We start from the raw sequence: 20,789 nt of genomic DNA, 5'->3' as shown, positions 1-20,789 counted from the left end.
GCTGCTTCATTTTGTTAGAGTTATGCTTAAAATATTAAATAAAATGTTTTTACTATAAAGGATCCCTAATTTACCAGCAGAATTACTCCTGGAGTGAAGCATCCTATCCTCACATTTATGCCAAAATAGAAAAATTGTGTTGCGGTCTGGCTTCCTAATGTAATTTGGGATTCTGGTCCAGGGCCCAACAGTATGAATGTACAAATTAGGAAGAGTAGACCACTTGGTCCCTCAAGCCTGCTCCACCATTCAATAAGATTATGGCTGAATGGATTGTGACTTCCTGCCTACCCCTGATAACCTTTCACCCCGTTAATCAGGAATATATCTATCTCTGCCTTAAAAATATTGAAAGTCTCTGCTTCTGCTGCCTTTTAAGAAAGAGAGTTCCAGAGATTCACTACCCTCAGAGAAAAGAAATTCTCTTCATCTCTGAATTAAATGGGCAACCCCTTATTCTTCAACAGTGACCTTTAGTTCTAGATTCTCCCACAAGTGGAAACATCCTCACCACGTTCACCCTATTAAGATCCCTCAGAATGTTCCAATCAAGTTGCCGCTTACTCTTCTAAACTCCAGTGGATTCCACTCCAGTGGAAAGAGTGGACTCCTGTCCACTCTTTCCTCATAAGGCAACCCATTCATTCCAGGTATTAGTCTAAAAAATGTATTTATTAGTGTCACAAGTAGGCTTACATTAATACTGCAATGAAGTTACTGTGTAAAACCCCTAGTCACCACACTCCGGCACCTGTTCGGGTACACTGAGGGAGAATTTAGCATGGTCAATGCACCTAACCAGCATGTCTTTTGGACTGTGGGAGGAAACTGGAGCACCTGGAGGAAACTCATGCAGACACCAGAGAATGTGCGGACTCCACACAGGCAGTGACCCAAGCCAGGAATCGAACGCGGGTCCCTGGTGCTGTGAGGCAGTGCTAACCACTGTGCCACCGTGTTGTGAACCTTCCCTGAACTTCTTCTAACACACTTACATCCTTCCTTAAATAAGGAGACCAATACTTTACACAGTACTCTGGGTGTGGCATGATCAATGTCCTTTACAATTGAAGCATAACCTCCCTCCTTTTATATTCAATTCCCCTTACAATAAAGATGAACAATCTATTGGCTTTCCTAATTACTGTAGCTGCAATCTATTGGCTTTCCTAATTACAGTGTAGCTGCCATCTAATACTTTGTGATTCATGCACAAGCACACTCAAATCCCTCAGCTTCTCAGAGCTCTGCAATCTCTCACCATTTAAATAAAATGTTTCTTTTTATTCTTCCTGCCAAAATGGACAATTTTACATTTGACCACATTATACATCATTTACCAGATCTTTACCCACTCATTTAACCTATCTATAGCCCTCTGTAGCCTCCTTGTGTCCTCATCATAACTTACTTTCCTACTCCAAAGATGTGCAGGTTAGGTGTATTGGCTATGCTAAATCACCCCTGTGTCCAAAGATGAGTAGGTTCAGTGGATTAGCCTTGGTAAATATGCGGGGTTACAGCGATAGTTTGGGGTCATTGTCCTGATTAAGATGCTCTATTGGAGAATCGTTGCAGGCTCAATGGGCCGAATGGCCTCCTTCTGCACTGTTATGATTCTATGGATTTGCTTCCCATTCTTAGTGAATGGGATGCCTGATTAAATGCCTGTCTCCCACCCTACCATCAAACTCACAATGGGGGAAGACACAAGATCCTGCCCATAGAATTAGAAAAGCAAAACAGATATAAAGATCGGGAAAAAAAAGTTCTTAATAAAAACCAGAAAGAGATTGGTAAAATTGAGTTGTTAAAACAAACAAAAGCAAGAGGATAGCAAGAGAAAGAGTAGGCCCACTCAAGGACAATGGAAGGAAGTTATGCATGGAACTACAGGAAGTGGGTGAAATCCTTAATGAGTACTTTGTATCGGTATTCACCAAGGAGAAGGACATGACGGATGTTGAGGTCAGGGATTGGTGTGTGAATGCTCTGGAGAATTTCAATGTATCAAAGGAAGAAGTGTTGAGTATCCTAAATTGCATTAAGATCGACAAATCCCTGGGACCGGATGGGATCTACCCGAAGTTACTGCTGGAGGCAAGGGGAGCAGTAGCAGGGGCCTTAGCAGATATCTTCACATTCTCTTTGACCACAGGCAAGGTTCCAGAGGACTGGAGAATAGCCAATGTTGTTCCCTTGTTTAAAAAGAAAACCGGGATGATCCAACAAATTATAGGCCAGTGAGCCTGATGTCAGTGGTGGGAAAGCTTTTGATTTGATTTGATTTATTATTGTCACATGTATTAACATACAGTGAAAAGTATTGTTTCTTGCGTGCTATACAGACAAAAGATACCAGTCATAGAGAAGGAAACGAGAGAGTGCAGAATGTAGTGTTACAGTCATAGCTAGGGTGTAGAGAACGATCAACTTAATGCAAGGTAGGTCCATTCAAAAGACAGCAGCAGGGAAGAAGCTATTCTTGAGTCGGTTAGTACATGACCTCAGACTTTTGTATCTTTTTCCTGACGGAAGAAGGTGAAAGAGAGAATGTCTGGGGTGCGTGAGTTCCTTAATTATGCTGGCTGCTTTGCTGAGGCAGTGGGAAGTGTAGACAGTGTCAATGGATGGGAGGCTGGTTTGCGTGATGGATTGGGCAACATTCATGACCTTTTGTAGTTCGTTGCGGTCTTGGGCAGAGCAGGAGCCATACCAAGCTGTGGTACAACCAGAAAGAATGCTTTCTATGGTGTATCTGTAAAAGTTGATGAGAGTCGTAGCTGACATGCCAAATTTCCTTAGTCTTCTGAGAAAGTAGAGGTTTGATGGACTTTCTTACCTATAGTGTTGGCATGGGGGGACCAGGACAGGTTGTTGGTGATCTGGACACCTAAAAACCTGAAGCTCTTGACCCTTTCTACTTCGTCCCCATTGATGCAGACAGGAAGCGTTCTTCTTTACGCTTCCTGAAGTCGATGACAATCCCCTTCATTTTGAAGAAGATATTGAGGGGCAGGATATATGCACATTTGGAGGAAAATGGACTAGTTAGTGACAGGCAGCATGGTTTTGTTCGGGGAAGGTCATGTCTCACCACCTTGACTGAGTTTTTTGAAGAGATGACACAGAAAATTGATGAGGGAAGGGCTGTGGATGTAGCTTACATGGATTTTAGTAAGGTGTTTGACAAGGTCCCACGTGGGAGACTGGTACAAAAACTAAAATCACCTGGGACTCAGCGTGGGCTGGCTAGATGAATATAGAACTGGCTTGGTTATAGAAGACAGAGAGTAACAGTAGAAGGGTGTTTTTCAGAATGGAGATCTGTATCTAGTGGGTTCTGCAGGGATCAGCGCTGGGACCTCTGTTGTTTGTAGCATATATAAATGATCTGGGGAAAAATACAGGTGGTCTGATTAGTAAGTTTGGAGATGACATGAAGATTGGCAGAGTTGCTGATAGTGCCGAGAATTGTCAGAGGATACAACAGGATATAGATGGATTGGAGACTTGGGCATAGAAATAGCAGATGGAGTTTAATCCGTACAAATGCGAGGTAATACATTTTGGAGGATCAAATTTAGGTATGAATTATAATGTAAATGGCAGAACCCTTAGGAACATTAACAACAGGGTTCTGGGTGTGCAAGTCCACAGTTCCCTAAAAGTGGCAACACAGGTGGCCAAGATGATTAAGAAGGCATATGGCATGCTTGCCTTCATCAGCTGGGGCATTGAGTACAGGCGTTGGGAAATCATGTTGCAGCTATATAAAACCTTGATTAGGCCGCATTTGGAGTATTGCATGCAGTTTTGGTCACCACATTATCAGAAGGACGTGGAAGCTTTGGAGAGGGTGCAAAGAAGGTTCACCAGGATATTGCCTGTTCTGAGGGTGTTGAGGAGAGGTTGAATAAACTAGGATTGTTTTCACTGGAAAGATGGAGGCTGAGGGGAGACCTAATAGAGGTCTACAAAATTATGAGAGGCATAGACGGGATGGATAGTCAAAGGCTTTTTCCAAGAGTTGAAGTGTCAATTACAAGGGGGCACAGGTTCAAGGCGAGAGGGGGAAAGTTTAAGGGAGATGTGCGGGGGAAGATTTTTCATGCAGAGAGTGGCAGATGCCTGGAACGCGTTGCCAGAGGATGTGGTAGAAACAGACACATTAACAACATTTAAGAGGCATTCGAATGGGTACATGAATGGGGAGGAAATAGAGGGACACGGACCAAGTAAGGGCAGGAGGTCTTTTTTTTTGGTTAGGGCATCATGATTGGCACAGGCTTGGAGGGCCGAAGGGCCTGTTCCTGTGCTGTACTTTTCTTGGTTCTTTGTAAACCAGACACAGATTTTGGGAATTATGGAGTCTGTAACACAAATCAGAAATGGATATAAAGGTAATTAAATCATTAAATTAACTAGTTAAAGAGATTCAGAACCGAAGTTAGTAACACAAACCAGGTGTAGAGACTTTGGGAACATCAAGTTATTTATGGAAACAGTTAAGAGAAAGAAAGTAACAATGGACACCAGAAACAGCAAGATTGGGAGTGGAATCTATAACAAGTAATTTTTAGCCCAATAGAACGTCAAATTCAAACTTGCTTTTCAATATAGAGTGAAACATTGAATGTTCAATTAAAGCCAATAATAATTAAGGTGCAGTCCATAGTTCTAATTTCTTGCCAAAATATGTCCTCTATATAGATATATTTTGAAATTTACATTTAGCCTCAATTAAGTTCCATCTCCAACAACAGCAGTCATCTCAAACAATAAGTGCAATTACTAAATTACTCATGCTTAAGGAAGTTCTTTGAAAACAATGTTTAAAGTAAAACCTTACTCCACACATGATTAATATTTTCAAAATAGAAGACCTAAAAGGGACATTACTGTACTCAAGCGGTGAGCCTCTGTATGATCTAAGAAAGGTTCATCCTCTTCAATAACTCCTGTTATCTTCTGAGGATTGTATTCACCTACAGGAACATAAAACAGATGAGAAAAACACACAATTAACGTTGCGAATGATGTTAACACCCCACAAAGCTGTGTGTTCTAAGATCATGTAATGTTGTGCACTCCAGGAGATGGATAGAAAACATCAATTTTGCTTATGGCTTAATGCCACCCTACCCTTCTCCTGGCACGCACATCAAACCAGAAAGCATACGCTTGGACCAAGACACAGGAAGCAAATGTGACTGCTCGACATAAACTAGTATTAATCAACTCCATGCCTAATTAGTGAGTGTGAGGAATTAAGGCAATTTCTGCTCTTGTTGTTGACAGTGGGATGTCTTTTGAATTTGGCAGATATTCGATCAATCAAATCTCTTCCACTTAACAAATGACGTTAGCTGCAGATTGGGTAATAAATGGTGGGAGCTGGCAGGAAGTACAGCAGCAGGTCTTATCTAGCTCCGAGAAATAGTTTGTTTGATGAGCAAAAGACTATCCTTTAAGTTTTCTTTTTTTTCTTTCCTGCTGGAGGAAGAGGGAGGAAGTCCATGATAGAAAACACATGGGCTTGAATTTTTCTCGCATTGGATTATTTTATTATAGCGGTGAAATATTTTGAAAAATGTTGTGGTATTTATTTTTCAATCTGATGGTTATTGGTGAGCTGATGGTTGTTGGCAAAGATGAAGGGAGCACTTTTTCCATCCATCATCAGCGTCAAGTATTTAGAGGACAGGTTCTGCCAAGTTCAGCTATACCACATTTACTCAACTGTAAGTCTTCCTTTGCTTTCCTCTGTGAAACAAAAAAGTAACCCTGTTCTCTCCTCACCGCTCCAGCCTGACAGTTAACCAGCCATCCTTGTATTCTGATTGAGATGATCAGTTGTATAAATAATCCGTGGGCAGTTTATGCCATGGTCCTAAATCCTCAAAAACTAGGTCAGGACTGCTCAATTTATTTCACTTCGAATCTTTACAAAGGCACACCATATCAATTAATCCCATCAACGAAAGAGACAAATTTATCTTCTTTGAAGTTATTGACTCATGACAAAGTACAGTTTCACAGATGTCAGCCAGTCCCGGGAACCTCACTCAAGGGCCCGATTTTACCAAGCCTTCGAGCCCGAATCGCGGTAAAGTTGGGCGCAGGGCCTATACTGCGATCTGCACCCGATTCTGAGCAGATCGCGGCTTTACCGACACCCGATTCGGGCGCAGGTCCAGCCCGCGCCCGAATTGAGCGGCCTGACAATTTAAATGCATGAGCATGCAATTAAATCGACTTAATGAACCGCGCGCCCAACCCTACTGCCAAATCCCACTTTACCGTCTTCTGGCCCGTTCCAAATCCGCTCTTTTAGCGACCTGCAGAATAAAAGTCCGCAGTGGATTTCTATTCTACAGGGGAACCTCTGAAGCCCTCTCTGCCCTTGTGAAGTCACCATCCTCCTCGACCGTCCTTCGCAGACCCCTCCGCTAACCACCCCAGCAGACCCCCCTGGGAGGCAGGCCCCCGCGACAGACCCCCCCCCCCGCCCCCAGGATCGGACCCCCCTGGGAGGCAGCCCCCCCCCCCCCCCCCCGGGATCAGATCCTCCTGGGAGGCAGGCCCCCCACAGCAGAGCACACCCCCAACCTACCTCGATCGCTGGTCTCCCTCCACCATCCTTCCGTTAGCAACTTAAGCTGTAAGCTCCTCAGCTAGATCCACTTTGGTCAACACAAAGATGGTCCTTCTGTCTTGTGGGTCCATCTGGCTCACCAGGTCAGTTACAATACTGCGTTCAGCATCTACTGAACCATCTTGGATATAAAGGATAATGAATGGTACTGGTCGATCTTCCTGGTGTTATCAGTACTGTAACACCAGGAATAGCTGCCGACACCAAGGATATAATTTTTAGCATAAGCAAGGCTTACATGCAGAACCCTAATGCCATTATCCTTTGTATCCAAGATGGTTCAGTAGTTGCTGAACGCAGTATTGTAACTGACTTGGTGAGCCAGATGGACCCATCACACCCCCTCTCCTCCTCCCACCCCCCAAGAGGGTGATCTGGGTCCCGCCCCCTCTCCTCCTCCCACCCCACCCCCAGCGGGTGATCTGGGTCCCGACCCCTCTCCCCCCCCCCCGCCAATGGTCTGGGTCAGAGAGCCGCGCTCTCTGCTTTTCTCTCCCCGCCCGGGCGCGCTGCTTCGGATTTTTTTCGAACTGCGCATGCACAGTTCAGAGCTCCGATCGTTCCGGCAGCGCTAAGCCCCGCCCACAGTGCGAATCGGACCGGAGCTGACAAAACACGTATGGGCGCGCTGGAAAGAGGATTCCCTGTGCGGATCTATTTGACGCCCAGATTCGGCACTTAGACTCAAAATGGTAAAATCAGGCCCAAATGATCATTCATGTGTGACCGTGAATGCTGGTGGGCTATTCCACTGCAAGAGTCAGCACTACTGACCCCAATCCTGTCATCATGTAAATCTTTTGGTGAGAATTGTGGTATGAGAGCCAGAAGTGGGAAGCTGGGCTGGTATTTTTTGGCTTATGACAGGTCTGTTCTGGATACACAAAGGCAGCACATCCCCATTGCCCTGTTTGTGAGCAAGTAAATTAGTGTGGATAAGGATTGGGTCATCCCGAGTCTGTATATCCAATTACCAAATATCCCATTAGATCTGTCTCATGTGGTGCACATTGGCTCGTGGGCAGTTCTACCAACCAATCAGAGAGGCTGATCAACCACAATTCGAGAATAATTGCACCTCTTCAAAATATGTAGATGCAAAGAATCTAGTATAAAAATATCAGCTCCCTTCATTTTTACTTCAGAAAAGTTTTATGATATAATGTCATACATCTCCAACATTTTGAGAGACCAAAACCGATATTTTAATATCAACAAATATTTTAGGATAAAATGCATTCAGACCTATTTTTGGGCAGAGGGGTTGCAATTTACAATCTGCCCATTCTCACTGAAGCAAGCAGCACACATACTTTTTGCAATGTTACTGATCGTAACATTAGGCGGCGGAGACCAGCATCCCCATCATTCGCCTATCAGCAGCTCCGAGCACTCAGGATTCAGTGCCCCAACTCAATCTTCCAAGGATGAGCAGCCTCATACCCACCTTTTTCTGCTTCTACAAGCCTCCAGCCACTTAGCTGTGGCAGGCAAACCACCAAACACAGTGCGACACACTCTCTGGCATATACAACCCTCTCTCTTGCAGGAAAAGCAATCAAAGGACGCAAATCTAAATGGGTGGGGAATAAGGACACCTTCATCACCTGAGGCTGACAGAGGAGACGTTACCACATCAGAACCCATACATCTGGGATCTCCAGAGCATTCAGATGAAAGTATTGTACTGTCTATAAGATCCTGAGGGGTTTGACAGGGTGGATGTGGAAAAGATGTTTCCTCTTCTGGCAGAATCTAGAACTAGGGGTCACTGTTTAAAAATAAAGGGTCAGCTATTTAAAATGGAGATACTGTGAATTTTTTTGTGAGCCTTTCATAGAATCCCTACTGCGCAGAAGGAGGCCATTCGGCCCATCGAGTCTGCACCAACAACAATCCCACCCAGGCCCTATCCTTGTAACCCCACGTAATGCCCCTGACACTAAGGGGCAATCCCACCCAGACCTGTTCCCTGAAACCCCAAGTATTTACCCTGCTAATCCCCCTAACCTTGGGACACTAAGGGGCAATTTAGCATTACCAATCCACCTAAATTGCACACCTTTGGAGTGTGGGAGGAAACCGGAGCACCCAGAGAAAACCCTTGCAGACATGGGGAGAACTTGGAACTCTCTTACTGAAGCAGAGTCTATGAATAGTTTTAAGGCAGAGGTGGATAGATTGTTGGTAAGCGAAGGGGTGATAGGTTATCATGAGTTGGCGGGATGCAGATTTGAGGTTATCAGACAGCCATGATCGCATTAAATTGCGGAGCAGGCTTGAGGGGCTGAATTGCCGACTCCTGCTCATTGTTTGTTTGCCTTATACCCCTTATTGTCCTTAGATGCAGTGGTGGTGCCAGAGGACTGGAGGATTGTAAATATTATACCTATGTTGAAACAAAAAGGTATCAGGATAAACCCAGCAACTACATGCAAATCAGTTTAACCTTGTGTGGTGAACCATCGTTGGTTCCCACTGGATAGTACTGAGCCAGGGTCTGGCCAGTACTACAAGGATGTACATATGTTACTGTTGGGTTGTGCTACTTGTTGCTGTTGGGGTTAGGGTGGGGTTGTTACACCTTTGTACTGTAGTGTTGTGGTACATCCCAGTCGGGCTCCGCCTCCTGGGAGAGGTATAAGAGTCCCTGCTCTGGCCGGGACCCCTTCAGTCTGGGATAGTGTATATAATTACTGGCTGCTTCATTACAGTAAATAAAAGCCTTTCATTTACCGAGCTTCTGGCCTCGTGCTTGAGAAGCGCATCAATTTTATTTACTGTTGTTAAACTCTCGTCGAAGAAAAAAAGAGAGTATGGAGCAGATCCTGAAGCCGGAACGCCTTACACTCGATGCACGTGCGGTGGACGCTTCTAACACCTTCGACCACTGGCTGAAGTGGTTCGAAGACTACCTGGCAGCCTCCGCAGCGGTCACCACAGATGATGACAGACTCCGGGTCCTCCATGCGAGGGTAAGCGACACTGTCTACCTCGCGATCCGTGCGGCCACCGATGATACTAAGGCCCTCGAGCTTCTGAAGAAGCGCTATATCAAACCACCCAATGAAATACACGCTCGTTACCTCCTAGCCACTCGACGACGGCAGTCTGGCGAAACGATGGAGGAATTTGCGAACGAGCTATTACAGTTAGCCAGGGGCTGAAACTGCAAAGCTGTGTCGGCTGAGCAGAGCATGAACGACCTCGCCCGAGATGCGTTTGTGGCGGGAGTCGGATCGTCGTACATTCGACTTAAACTGTTGGAGAAGGGTAACCTTGATCTTACCCAGGCAATCGAGCTAGCAGAGATGCTCGAGACGGCCTCCAAAAGCTTGGTATTATATCCGGAGGACCATGTTGAGACAACGTGGCAGGAGCAGTCGCCAATCCCTCCTCGTCCCTCGGGTTCGAAATGCTGCGTAATGGCGTGCTCACACTCGGGCCAGACGACGGCTGCAGCCCTGGGCGGCCCGCGGTGCTACTTCTGTGGGGGAGCGAAGCATACTCGGCAACGGTGTCCCGCTAAAGCTGTGTTGTGCACTGCATGCGGTAAGAAAGGGCACTATTCGAAAGTGTGCCGATCTAAACCTAGGAACGGCAGTGCGGCCTGCGATTCTTCAGAGCTCGGGTCTTCGTCGTCGAAGTCATCGAGGGGTTCGTCCACGTGCGAGGCCAGGACGAGGCCATTACGGTCGACGGAGTCGGAGGTGTGTGACCACCAGGGGTCGCTGAGTTTGGCGCCCTCACCCAAGTGCGACTCATGGGAGCGGCCATGTTGGTCGACACTGACCGCGAACGACCAGCAGGGGTCCTCCTCATCGATTTCAGCTGCCTGCAGTGGCGCTCATGAACCAACGGTGGCGTCGATCATCCTGGACCAGGCCAAGCCTCATAGACTTGACAAATCTATGATGAATATCCAGGTAAATGACCACGTGATTTATTGTCTGTTTGACAGCGGGAGCACTGAGAGCTTTATCCACCCAGACACTGTGAAGCAGTGTGGACTCCAGATTCAACCTGCCAAACAGACAATCTCTATGGCATCGAGGTCCCGGTCTGTTGCCGTGCGAGGGAGTTGCGTGGTAACTTTGAAGGTGCAAGGCACAGTTTACGAGCGTTTCAAGCTCCTAGTGTTGCCGTATCTTTGCGCGCCAATACTTCTCGGACTAAACTTCATGGTCCACTTGAGGAGTGTAATCCTACAGTACGGTGGGCCACTCCCTTCACTGGCAGTGGGAAAACAGCAGCAGCCTCCAAATTGCCCAACGCGCCCCGCCTGTAGCCTCTCGACGCTGAAGATCACCACACCCTCCTTGTTCCAGAATCTGGTGCCAGGCTGCAAGCCCATCGCGACTAAAAGTAGGCGTTACAGCGCTGAGGATCGGATCTTCATTAGATCTGAGGTTCAGCGGCTCCTGAAAGAAAGGATCATACAACTCAGCGCTAGTCCGTGGAGAGCGCAGTTCGTGGTGGTCAAGACCGGGAACAAACCCCGGATGGTCATTGACTACAGTCAGACCATTAATCGATATACGCAGCTGGATGCGTATCCTCTCCCGCGCAAATCTGATATGGTCAATCAGATTGCGCAGTACCGGGTGTTCTCCACCATAGACCTCAAGTCTGCCTACCACCAAATCCCCATTCGCCCAGAGGACCGACAATACACGGCTTTTGAGGCGGATGGTCGCTTGTATCACTTTCTCAGGGTTCCCTTTGGTGTCACCAATGGGGTCTCGGTCTTCCAGCGTGCTATGGACCGAATGGTGGACCAGAACGGGCTGCGGGCTACCTTCCCGTACCTGGATAATGTCACCATCTGCGGCCATGACCAGCAGGACCACGACACGAATCTCCTGAACTTCCTACGCACTGCATCTCGCCCGAACTTGACCTACAACAGGGAGAAGTGTGTGTTTCGTACGCGCCGTTTAGCCATCCTAGGATACGTGGTGGAAAACGGGGTCATTGGCCCTGATCCAGACCATATGCGCCCCCTTTCTGAACTTCCCTTGCCTGCTAGTGCAAAAGCACTGAGGCTTCTTCTCTTATTATGCGCAGTGGGTTCCCAACTACGCGGACAAAGCCCGTCCGCTCATTAAGTCCACGACTTTTCCCCTAACGCCAGAGGCCCGATTGGCCTTCGATAAATTGAAAGCCGACATCGCGAAAGCTACGATGCACGCTGTTGACGAGTCCATCCCCTTTCAGGTGGAGAGCGATGCATCTGATTTTGCCCTGGCCGCCACACTTAACCAGGCGGGCAGGCCCGTTGCATTTTTTTCCCGCACCCTCCAAGGCCCCGAAATTCGGCATTCAGCGGTGGAAAAGGAGGCCCAGGCCATTGTGGAGGCCGTCAGGCACTGGCGCCATTACTTGGTGGGAAAACGGTTCACCCTGATCATGGACCAGCGGTCCGTGGCGTTCATGTTTAACAACACGCAGAGGGGCAAGATCAAGAATGACAAGATCTTGCGGTGGAGAATTGAACTCTCCACCTATAACTACGACATCATGTACCGTCCAGGGAAACTCAATGAGCCCTCGGATGCCCTCTCGCGTGGAACATGCGCCAGTATACAGGAGGACCGTTTGCAGGCCCTCCATAATGACCTATGCCATCCTGGGGTCACTCGGCTCTACCACTTTATAAAAGCCCGCAACCTGCCTTACTCGGTGGAGGACGTCAGGTCAGTAACAAGAAGCTATCGGGTTTGCGCGGAATGCAAACCGCACTTTTACCAACCTGACCGGGCACATTTAGTCAAGGCCACTCGTCCCTTCGAGAGACTGAGTGTCGATTTTAAGGGCCCCCTTCCCTCAACAGATCGGAATGTGTACTTCCTCAATATCATTGACGAGTACTCTTGGTTCCCTTTTGTTGTTTCCTGTTCTGATACATCCGCTGCCACGGTTAACAAGGCATTCCGTGATCTCTTTACCCTGTTCGGGTACCCCGGCTACATCCATAGCGACAGGGGCTTGTCGTTCATGAGCGATGACTTGAGGCAATTCCTGCTCTCATACGGGATTGCCTCTAGTAGGACCACGAGCTACAACCCTAGGGGTAACGGACAGGTGGAACGTGAGAATGCTACAGTCTGGAAGGCTGTCTTACTGGCGTTGAAGTCAAAAGGTCTTCCAGTCTCCCGTTGGCAAGAGGTGCTCCCTGATGCACTCCATTCTATTCGCTCCCTCCTGTGTACGGCAACCAATGCTACTCCCCACGAGAGGATGTTCTCATTCCCTCGGAAGTCTTCCTCGGGGACCTCATTACCGTCTTGGTTGACGTCCTCCTGCGGCGACATGTAAGGGCCCGCAAGTCCGACCCGTTGGTCGAACAGGTCCATCTCCTCCACGCCAACCCTCAGTATGCCTATGTGGCATACCCTGACCGGCGAGAGGACACGGTCTCGATCCGAGACCTGGCGCCAGCAGGGGACGTAGCAACCCCTGTCGCTCCCATATCCCCTGTTACAAACCCTTTAACTCTTGTTTCTTCCCCGGACACGGCGCGGGCAGCATCGGGACCATTGCTTAACCCTTTTACTCCCGTGTACAGCTTGCCTGAGCCCAGAAGATGGTCGCCACTGCAGGGCGTGTCAGGATCCCATGGACTACCGTCACCTCAGGGTCAACCGGCCTGTGAGTCCGTGGAAGAACAGCTGGACGCCGCCTTGGGGAGAACGCCACCGCAAGTGCCTACTCCGGTGTCACCGCCGGTATTGAGGAGGTCACAACGACGGTGCAGTCCCCCTGACCGTCTGAACTTATAGACTGCTGACACTTTATTCTGTTTTTGTACCCCGCCGGCCTTTGTTCTCAAAGGAGGGGTGAATGTGGTGAACCATCGTTGGTTCCCACTGGATAGTGCTGAGCCAGGGTCTGGCCAGTACTACAAGGATGTACATATGTTACTGTTGGGTTGTGCTACTTGTTGCTGTCGGGGTTAGGGTGGGGTTGTTACACCTTTGTACTGTAGTGTTGTGGTACATCCCAGTCGGGCTCCGCCTCCTGGGAAAGGTATAAGAGTCCCTGCTCTGGCCGGGACCCCTTCAGTCTGGGATAGTGTATATAATTACTGGCTGCTTCATTACAGTAAATAAAAGCCTTTCATTTACCGAGCTTCTGGCCTCGTGTTTGAGAAGCGCATCACCTTGGTGTTGGGAAGATTTTAGAAATGACAATATTAAAGTTTTAAAGTACACCGAGGGAAAATTTAGCATAGCCAATGCACGTAACCAGCATGTCTTTCGGACTGTGGGAGGAAACCGGAGCACCCGGAGGAAACCCAAGCAGGCACAGGGAGAAGGGGCAGACTCCGCACAGACAGTGGCACAAGCCAGGAATTAGACCTAGGTCCCTGGCGCTGTGAGGCAGCAGTGCTAACCTCTGTGCCACCGTGCTGCCCACAAATGAATAATCACTGTGGAAAATGAGAGTTAATTTAAAAAGGTAGCATGGATTTGTAAAGGGCAAATCGTGCTTAACTAACTTAATTGACTTTTTTAATGTAGTAATAGGTTTATGACGGTAGTGGTTGATGTGATGTGGTGTAGATGAACATCCATAAGGCATTTATAAGGTGCTACATAATAGGCTTGTCAGAAAAGTATGAAGCCCATAAAAGGGACAATGACAGCGGGTGGAAGTTGGTTGAGTGACAGAAAGCTGAGAGAAGTGTCAAATGAATTTTCCTCAGACTGGAGAAAGGTATGTAGTGGGGTTTCCCAAGTGTCAGTATTAGAACTCCTGCTTTCCTTGACCCATATTAATGATATAGACTTGGGTGTATGAGAGTGCAACTTCAAAATTTGCAGATGGCACAAAATCTTAAGGGGACTAACTGGGAGAGCACCATGGTAGGCATGGACAGGTTGAGTTGAAGGGCCTGTTTCCGTGTTGTATTGCTCTATGACTCGAAGCATGGAGATAGAGAAAGACCGCAAGCAGATGTAGACAGGTTAGTGGAATGGGTGGGCACAGGGCAGACAAAATACTTAATGCAGAGAAGTTTGAAGTGATATATTTTGGTAGAGAATGAGAAAAGACAATATAAAATAAAGGATACAGTTTTAAAGGGGTGCAGGAGCTGAAGCACCTGGAGCGTATATGTATGCAAATTATTGAAGTGGCAGGGCAGGTTGAGAAAGCGATTAATGAGGCATAGAAGGTTCTAGGCTTTATAAATATAGGTAGTAGAGTACAAATGCAAGTGAGTTCTGATGAACCTCAACTGAAGTACTGTGTCCAAATCTAGGACCACACCTCAGAAAGAACGTGAAGACATTGGAAAGAGTGCAGAAAAGATTAGGGCGGCACGGTAGCACAGTGGTTAGCACTGCTGCTTCACAGTTCCAGGGACCTGGGTTCGATTCCCGGCTTGGGTCACTGTCTGTGTGGAGTTTGCATATTCTCCTCGTGTCTGCGTGGGTTTCCTCCGGGTGCTCCAGTTTCCTCCCACAGTCCAAAGATGTGCGGGTTAGGTTGATTGGCTATGCTAAAAATTGTCCTGAGATGCGTGGATTAGTGGGTAGATATGGGGGTAGGGCCTGGGTAGGGTTGTGGTCGGTGCAGACTCGATGGGCCAAATGGTCTCGTTCTGTACTGTAGGGTTTCTATGACTTCTATGATTACAAGATGGGTTCCAAGGATGAGAGACTTCAGATATGAGGATAGACTGACAAAGCTGATGCTGTTCTCTTTAGAAAAGGTTGAGAGGAGACTTGATAAATGTGTTGAAATCATGAGGGGTCCATAAAGGGTAGGTAGGTAGGTGAGCGGGCAGTGGCTTGAAAAGCAGAGGAAGCAGATTTAACGTGACTGGCAAAAGAACCAGAGAGATCATGAGGAAAAGTTTTTTTTACACAGCAAGTCATTGGGATCTAGAATGCACTCCCTGAGAGTGTCAATCATGTCTTGCAAATGAGAACTGGATAATTTTCGTAAGAGAAAAAGTTCTGGGAAAAGGGCAGGGGAGCGGTAGTGGCTGAGAGGCCCTCCCAGAGAGTCAATATGGACACAGTGGTCTGAACGTCTCCATCGATGCAGCAACCGTTCTGTGATTCTGTTTTCTTCAACACCCCCCACCCTCATGCTGTTACATGACATGATGTGCAGGCTGTCTGGGATGTGATCTTGGACATCCACCCCTCCCTCATCCTAACAATCGCCCTTTGATTTTATGCTTTCAGACACCCAAGAACTGACCTAGCCAGCCACAGCAGCCCAAGGGGGAAGAGAGAGAGCAACATCATACCACTGATGAATATGTGGTACTCGCAGCCAGCAGCTCAGCTACTGGCACAGCAAAGCCTTTACAGAGCCATGTAGAACTGGGATCTGCACGCTCTGAGACAATGTTGCCAGGCCAGGAGGAAAGGTTAGTTTGCACGTCATCTCATCAGGGGATGATCTCATCAGGCAAGTTTTGCTGCAGGGGAATCTGATGAGGGATTTAATGGGGCAGTATACAGGAGAACAATAATGACCATACACACAGGGTTCAATGATAAATTGGCAGACAGCCATCCATCATTGTTAAGCAGCGTGGAGGAGACCAGCTTCAATGTGAGAAAGAGGATGTACCATTCCCTGGAGCATTGACCCCTTCTTTTCACCACAAAAATGGTGGAGAACTGCCTGACAGCTCTTGCATCTATCTGTGATGGAATGTCTGGTAACTGATATCTCAGTTTCAGAACAGGCAGAAGCCACCCAGCTCCTCAGTGCTCGAGTGGAAGCTCAGTCTGAGGCCAAGAGATCCATGTTCCTCTCTGTGCAAGCTGCTACTGGAACTGTGCTCATGCTACCTCCTCCAGCAAACTGCCCTCAAACAGAATTATAGTTTGCTGAGGGCCTGCCTGGGGGGAATTGGCGGTGGAGAACCAACCTGCTCTCCCCTCTCAGACTGACAGCATTTGTGCTGCTTCCACTGCTTCCATTCCGCCAGTATCTATGCTTTGCCAATCAGTCAGCCTGCCAAGACTGCTGTCACCCATGCTGAGGTGGCACAGCCTGAAGTCAGGCCGTCAAGGCTCAGCAGAGCTGCTCTGAATCATACTGTGAGGCCATCTGTAGCCTTTCCCCATTAAAGTCAACAACCTCCCATCAGCTATTCTGTAGTTGTTGTTTTAGTATTGTGTAGGGCAGGCAAGGGCACCTACAAGGTAGGCACAATGGGGCATACAAGGATAAATAGTTCATTTTTGTTTGTGTTATCAAATGTGTTGTTTTATAAAAATGCTATAGCAAAGCTTATAGAATCATAGAATTTTACAGAAGGAGGCCATTCAGCCCATCATGTCTGCAGTGGCTCCCGAAAGAGTGACCCAGCTCGTCCCATTCTCCGGCCCTCTCTCCATAGCCCTCTAAACTCATCAATTTCAAACATGTATCCAGCTCTCTTTTGGAACCTCCAATGGAATCCACCTCCACCACTCTCTCAGGCAGCACATTCCAAATCCCAACAACTCTCTGAGTAAAGAAGTTTCTCCTCATCTCACTCCGAGCTTTCTTGCTGACTATTTTGAAATTGTGACCCCCTAGTCATCGAGATACCAACTAATGGAAATAGAATATTCTTCTTTATCCTGTTAAAGTGTTCATGATTTTGAACATCTCAATAAGGGGTGAAACAATGATCAGGAAGGGGATGAGACCAACCCACTGCACTTGGGACGTGCTGACACCTGCAATCGTAGTTTCCCTAAGCTAGGGTAGAGTAAAAGATCAGGGTAGCTAATTAGGTAAAACCAGGGAAACTGGTGTAATTTTTCAAAGCCATCTCAGCCTTTTGGCTAAGATGAAGCATTAGATCAAGCCCAGGAGGGGGTGTAATGTCTTATCCTGTCAGCTTAGATCTTGTTTGATTTAGCCCAAGATGGGATGCAATATCCTGTCTTATCAGCTTAGATTTGGTTTGTCCCTCATGTGGGGATCATGATTGGACTTTTGATTAGAAATAAAGTACCAATAAAAAAAAGGTAATCTCTTAATCTTCTCTGCTCCAAGGAGAATAAGCCCAATTTCTCTAATCTTTCCTTGTATCTTAAGCTCCTCATTCCTGATATCATTCTAGTAAATCTCCTTTGCATTCTCTCTAGGGTTTTAACATTCTTCCTTAAAAAAGGTGCCCAAAACTGAACACAGTACTCTGGCCAATGATTTGTAGAGGTGTAACATCACTTCCTTGATTTTATATTCTATGCCTCTATTTATAAACCCAAGGATCCTATAAGCTATTAGTTTCTTTTATTGCAGGATTTTGTTTAAACGGACAATGCAATATAATGTGACAGATGAATAGGAAGGTGGGGTGTGGTATAAATGAGTGTTCAAGATAACATATCTGGAGAAAAGTCCTAAATGCCTCTTCCACCTCCTCATCCATCCATGATGAGTTTCCTTTCTCTTCAGCCTCTGTTCCATCCCCTATCGTCTTGCTGACCCAGAGGCCGGGATTTTCCGGTCCTGCCTGTAGCAGAAATCATTGCAAGCGGGATGGAAAATTTGATGAAGTAGCCAAAGATCTAATGAGTTTGGACAGGAATTTCCGGTCCCGTGGTGGGCAGAACCAGAAAATTCCAGCCAAAGACATTGAAATTGCAGTCACCATATCTGTAACAGGGTATGAGGATGTAGCAACGCTGGATCCTAGTAAGGATTCCATTGGAGGTTTCAAAAGAGAGCTGGATACATGTTTGAAATTGATGAATTTAGAAGGCTATGGAGATAAGACTGGAGAATGGGACGAGCTGGGTCACTCTTTTGAGAGCCGGTGCAGGTGCCCTTGCCTTTGATCATGTGCTCCACATCAGTCGGTGAACATTTGCCATTGTCCACTAGTTTTAAGAAGATAAAAACAGGCTGGATGTACAAATGAGCTGTGTCTACTTACGCTCCAGTGGCTACAGTATTAATGAATTAGCGTGTTCTGGAGGAATAAAAGGTACTTATAGCAAACATATTTCTTTGCTCCTTCTTCCTCCCCAGAAGGAACAAGTAGATCAAAAACAGAAAATGCTGGAAGATCACAGCTGCATGTGTGGAGAGAGAACAGAGCTCTGATGAAGTCATCCAGACTCTAAATGTTAGCTCTGTTCTCTCTCCACAGATGCTGTCAGATCTGCTGAGATTTTCCAGCATTTTCTATTTTTGTTTCAGCTTCCAGCATCCAGTATTTTGCTTTTATCTTAGAAACAATTGGATGTTCTGTTTTTTTTGTTTGTCAATGTGTGCACTGCAGGTTAACAAAGCATTCTAAGTGCTAATGCTGTTGTATCAGTGCGTGCAATGAGCTACAGCTGGTATCTGGGTATAGGTTCACGTTGCACAGTCACGGGCTATTTGGCCCATCCAGTTTGTGCTGGTGTTTTTGCGGCACTTGAGCTTCCGCCCATCTTTTCTCATCAAAATCTACCGGTTTAGCCATCTATTCCCAGTTCAGCTTTCCAAACCAAAAGGATAACTCCTGGCTTTGTATGATAATGAAAAACAGTTGATAGTGAGTCAGAAACTCTTTCACACGACTGCACATGGAGCAAGTGTGTCTCAGGACCTTATGTAGGAAATTACATCAACATCATTAGAATCCTTTTATCTCCAACACAAAGTCATTCTGTATCTAGCTGTCACATGCATTTAAATTCCTCCACAAGTTTATAGCCCTATGTTATTCATTAACTCTTTGCTACAGGCCACAAATTCAATTAATGTCGCACTTGAAAGTCACACTCAGGACTCGGGTGACATGCTGCCCTGTTAAATAATACCAAGTGGGATCACTCCAACAATTACCCACTCTGTACTGTGTGCTCTTCATCTCAATGAGCAGATGGATCACCGAGTTTGCTGAGGGTCAAAGATGGACAAGCAGTCAATGCTTACTTTCACTGAATACAATTGGGAGCTAGAAAGTGGCGTCAATAAATTGTCACAAAGACATGCTTTAAGTCAAACAATATTTCTTTAAACTTGGGGAAGAGCTTTCCCCCCAAAAAAACTAAGGCTGGAATTCTCTGGCCATTCAGACCCCGCTGCCACTGACAGCGAGGATGGAGAATTTGGTGCTGAGCCAAATCTCCATTCACTGCAATGGAACAGGAGAATCCCAGCTCCGAGCAAGGTTAGAGAAGTTAACCCTAAGTGTCATAACAGCTAGAATATCAGAATGTTCTGTGTCGATCCATTAGGCACGCTCTGCACCTCAATCGTCCCACAATCAGTCAGGGTGGTGAGTTGTGCACTGGTATTGGGGGACGGGTGGGGCCTAAACATGCCAGTGAGCCCAGCTTCAGAGCTTGGGCATCATTTTGCAAGTGAGCCCTGATCCCGCCCCACCTCACCCTCAAACCCACCAATCAGCAGCGTGTTCCCCCACCCTCTGCCTGACATGGGTTGCCGGCATTGGGGTCCTCCTGATGGGTCCCTCATCATGATGACAAAATAGCTTCTCATCTGATGACAAAAAACTTCAACAAAATGTCTTTTTTCAGTAATACTCAAATATATCAAAGAACAAAGAACAAAAAATAAACAGTACAGCACAGGAACAGGGCCTTTCGGCTCAGGAGCCTGCGCCGACACATGACGCCTTTCTAAACTAAAGATCTTTTGCCTCTACCAGGTCCATATCCTTCTATTCCCTGCCTATTCATGTATCTGTCAAAATGCCTCGATCCCCTCTTCTAGCAGCACATTCCCGGCACTTACTCTGTGTAAAAAACGTGCTTCTCACATCCTTTTCACAAAAAAAACGGTTACAGTGAAATGAGTAATGAGAAAGAGGGGAGCCTTCCTCATCAAACTGTAACAAGGGTTACTGCAAAATTTAAAACAAATGAAGTATTCTGTTGTTTACTCACCATGCAAGTAATTATCTGATACATTGTCAAATCCATCTTGTTCATAGTGTGCATCTATAAGTAAAAAATGAATTAAAAATAAAGTATAAACTGAATACAGCAGAGACTCGAACGCATCACATAATATCACTAAGTTCATTAGCCTAGAAGAAAGCTTGCAAATCACTCAAGATACCCTTCGGCAAGAAAAGCTCAGTTTACAATCTCTCCTGAGCATATAGATTAGTTTTCCGATTAGTACATATCATAACCTTTCAATA

The 20,789-nt window shown here is 46.6% G+C and overlaps 1 protein-coding gene across 10 annotated transcripts in view; it reads right to left on the bottom strand.

Moving 5' to 3' along the window:
* Positions 1-20,789, bottom strand: part of LOC144503796 (melanophilin-like) — a 163,060-nt gene that overhangs the window by 80,078 nt on the left and 62,193 nt on the right. For all 10 annotated transcript variants that reach the window (XR_013499558.1, XM_078228691.1, XM_078228696.1 and 7 more), the window contains 2 exons: positions 20,530-20,583; positions 4,903-4,988 (listed from right to left, as the gene is read on the bottom strand). Coding sequence is in view for 9 of the 10 variants with exons in the window: in XM_078228691.1 (XP_078084817.1) it covers positions 4,903-4,988; positions 20,530-20,583 (140 nt within the window). In the remaining variant the exon portion in view is untranslated. The remainder of the gene's footprint in view (positions 1-4,902; positions 4,989-20,529; positions 20,584-20,789) is intronic.

Source organism: Mustelus asterias, chromosome 14, assembly GCF_964213995.1.
Source record: "Mustelus asterias chromosome 14, sMusAst1.hap1.1, whole genome shotgun sequence".
Lineage (NCBI taxonomy): Eukaryota > Metazoa > Chordata > Chondrichthyes > Carcharhiniformes > Triakidae > Mustelus > Mustelus asterias.
Note: the sequence above shows the minus strand (reverse complement) of the source record. Positions and strands in the feature narration are given on the sequence as shown.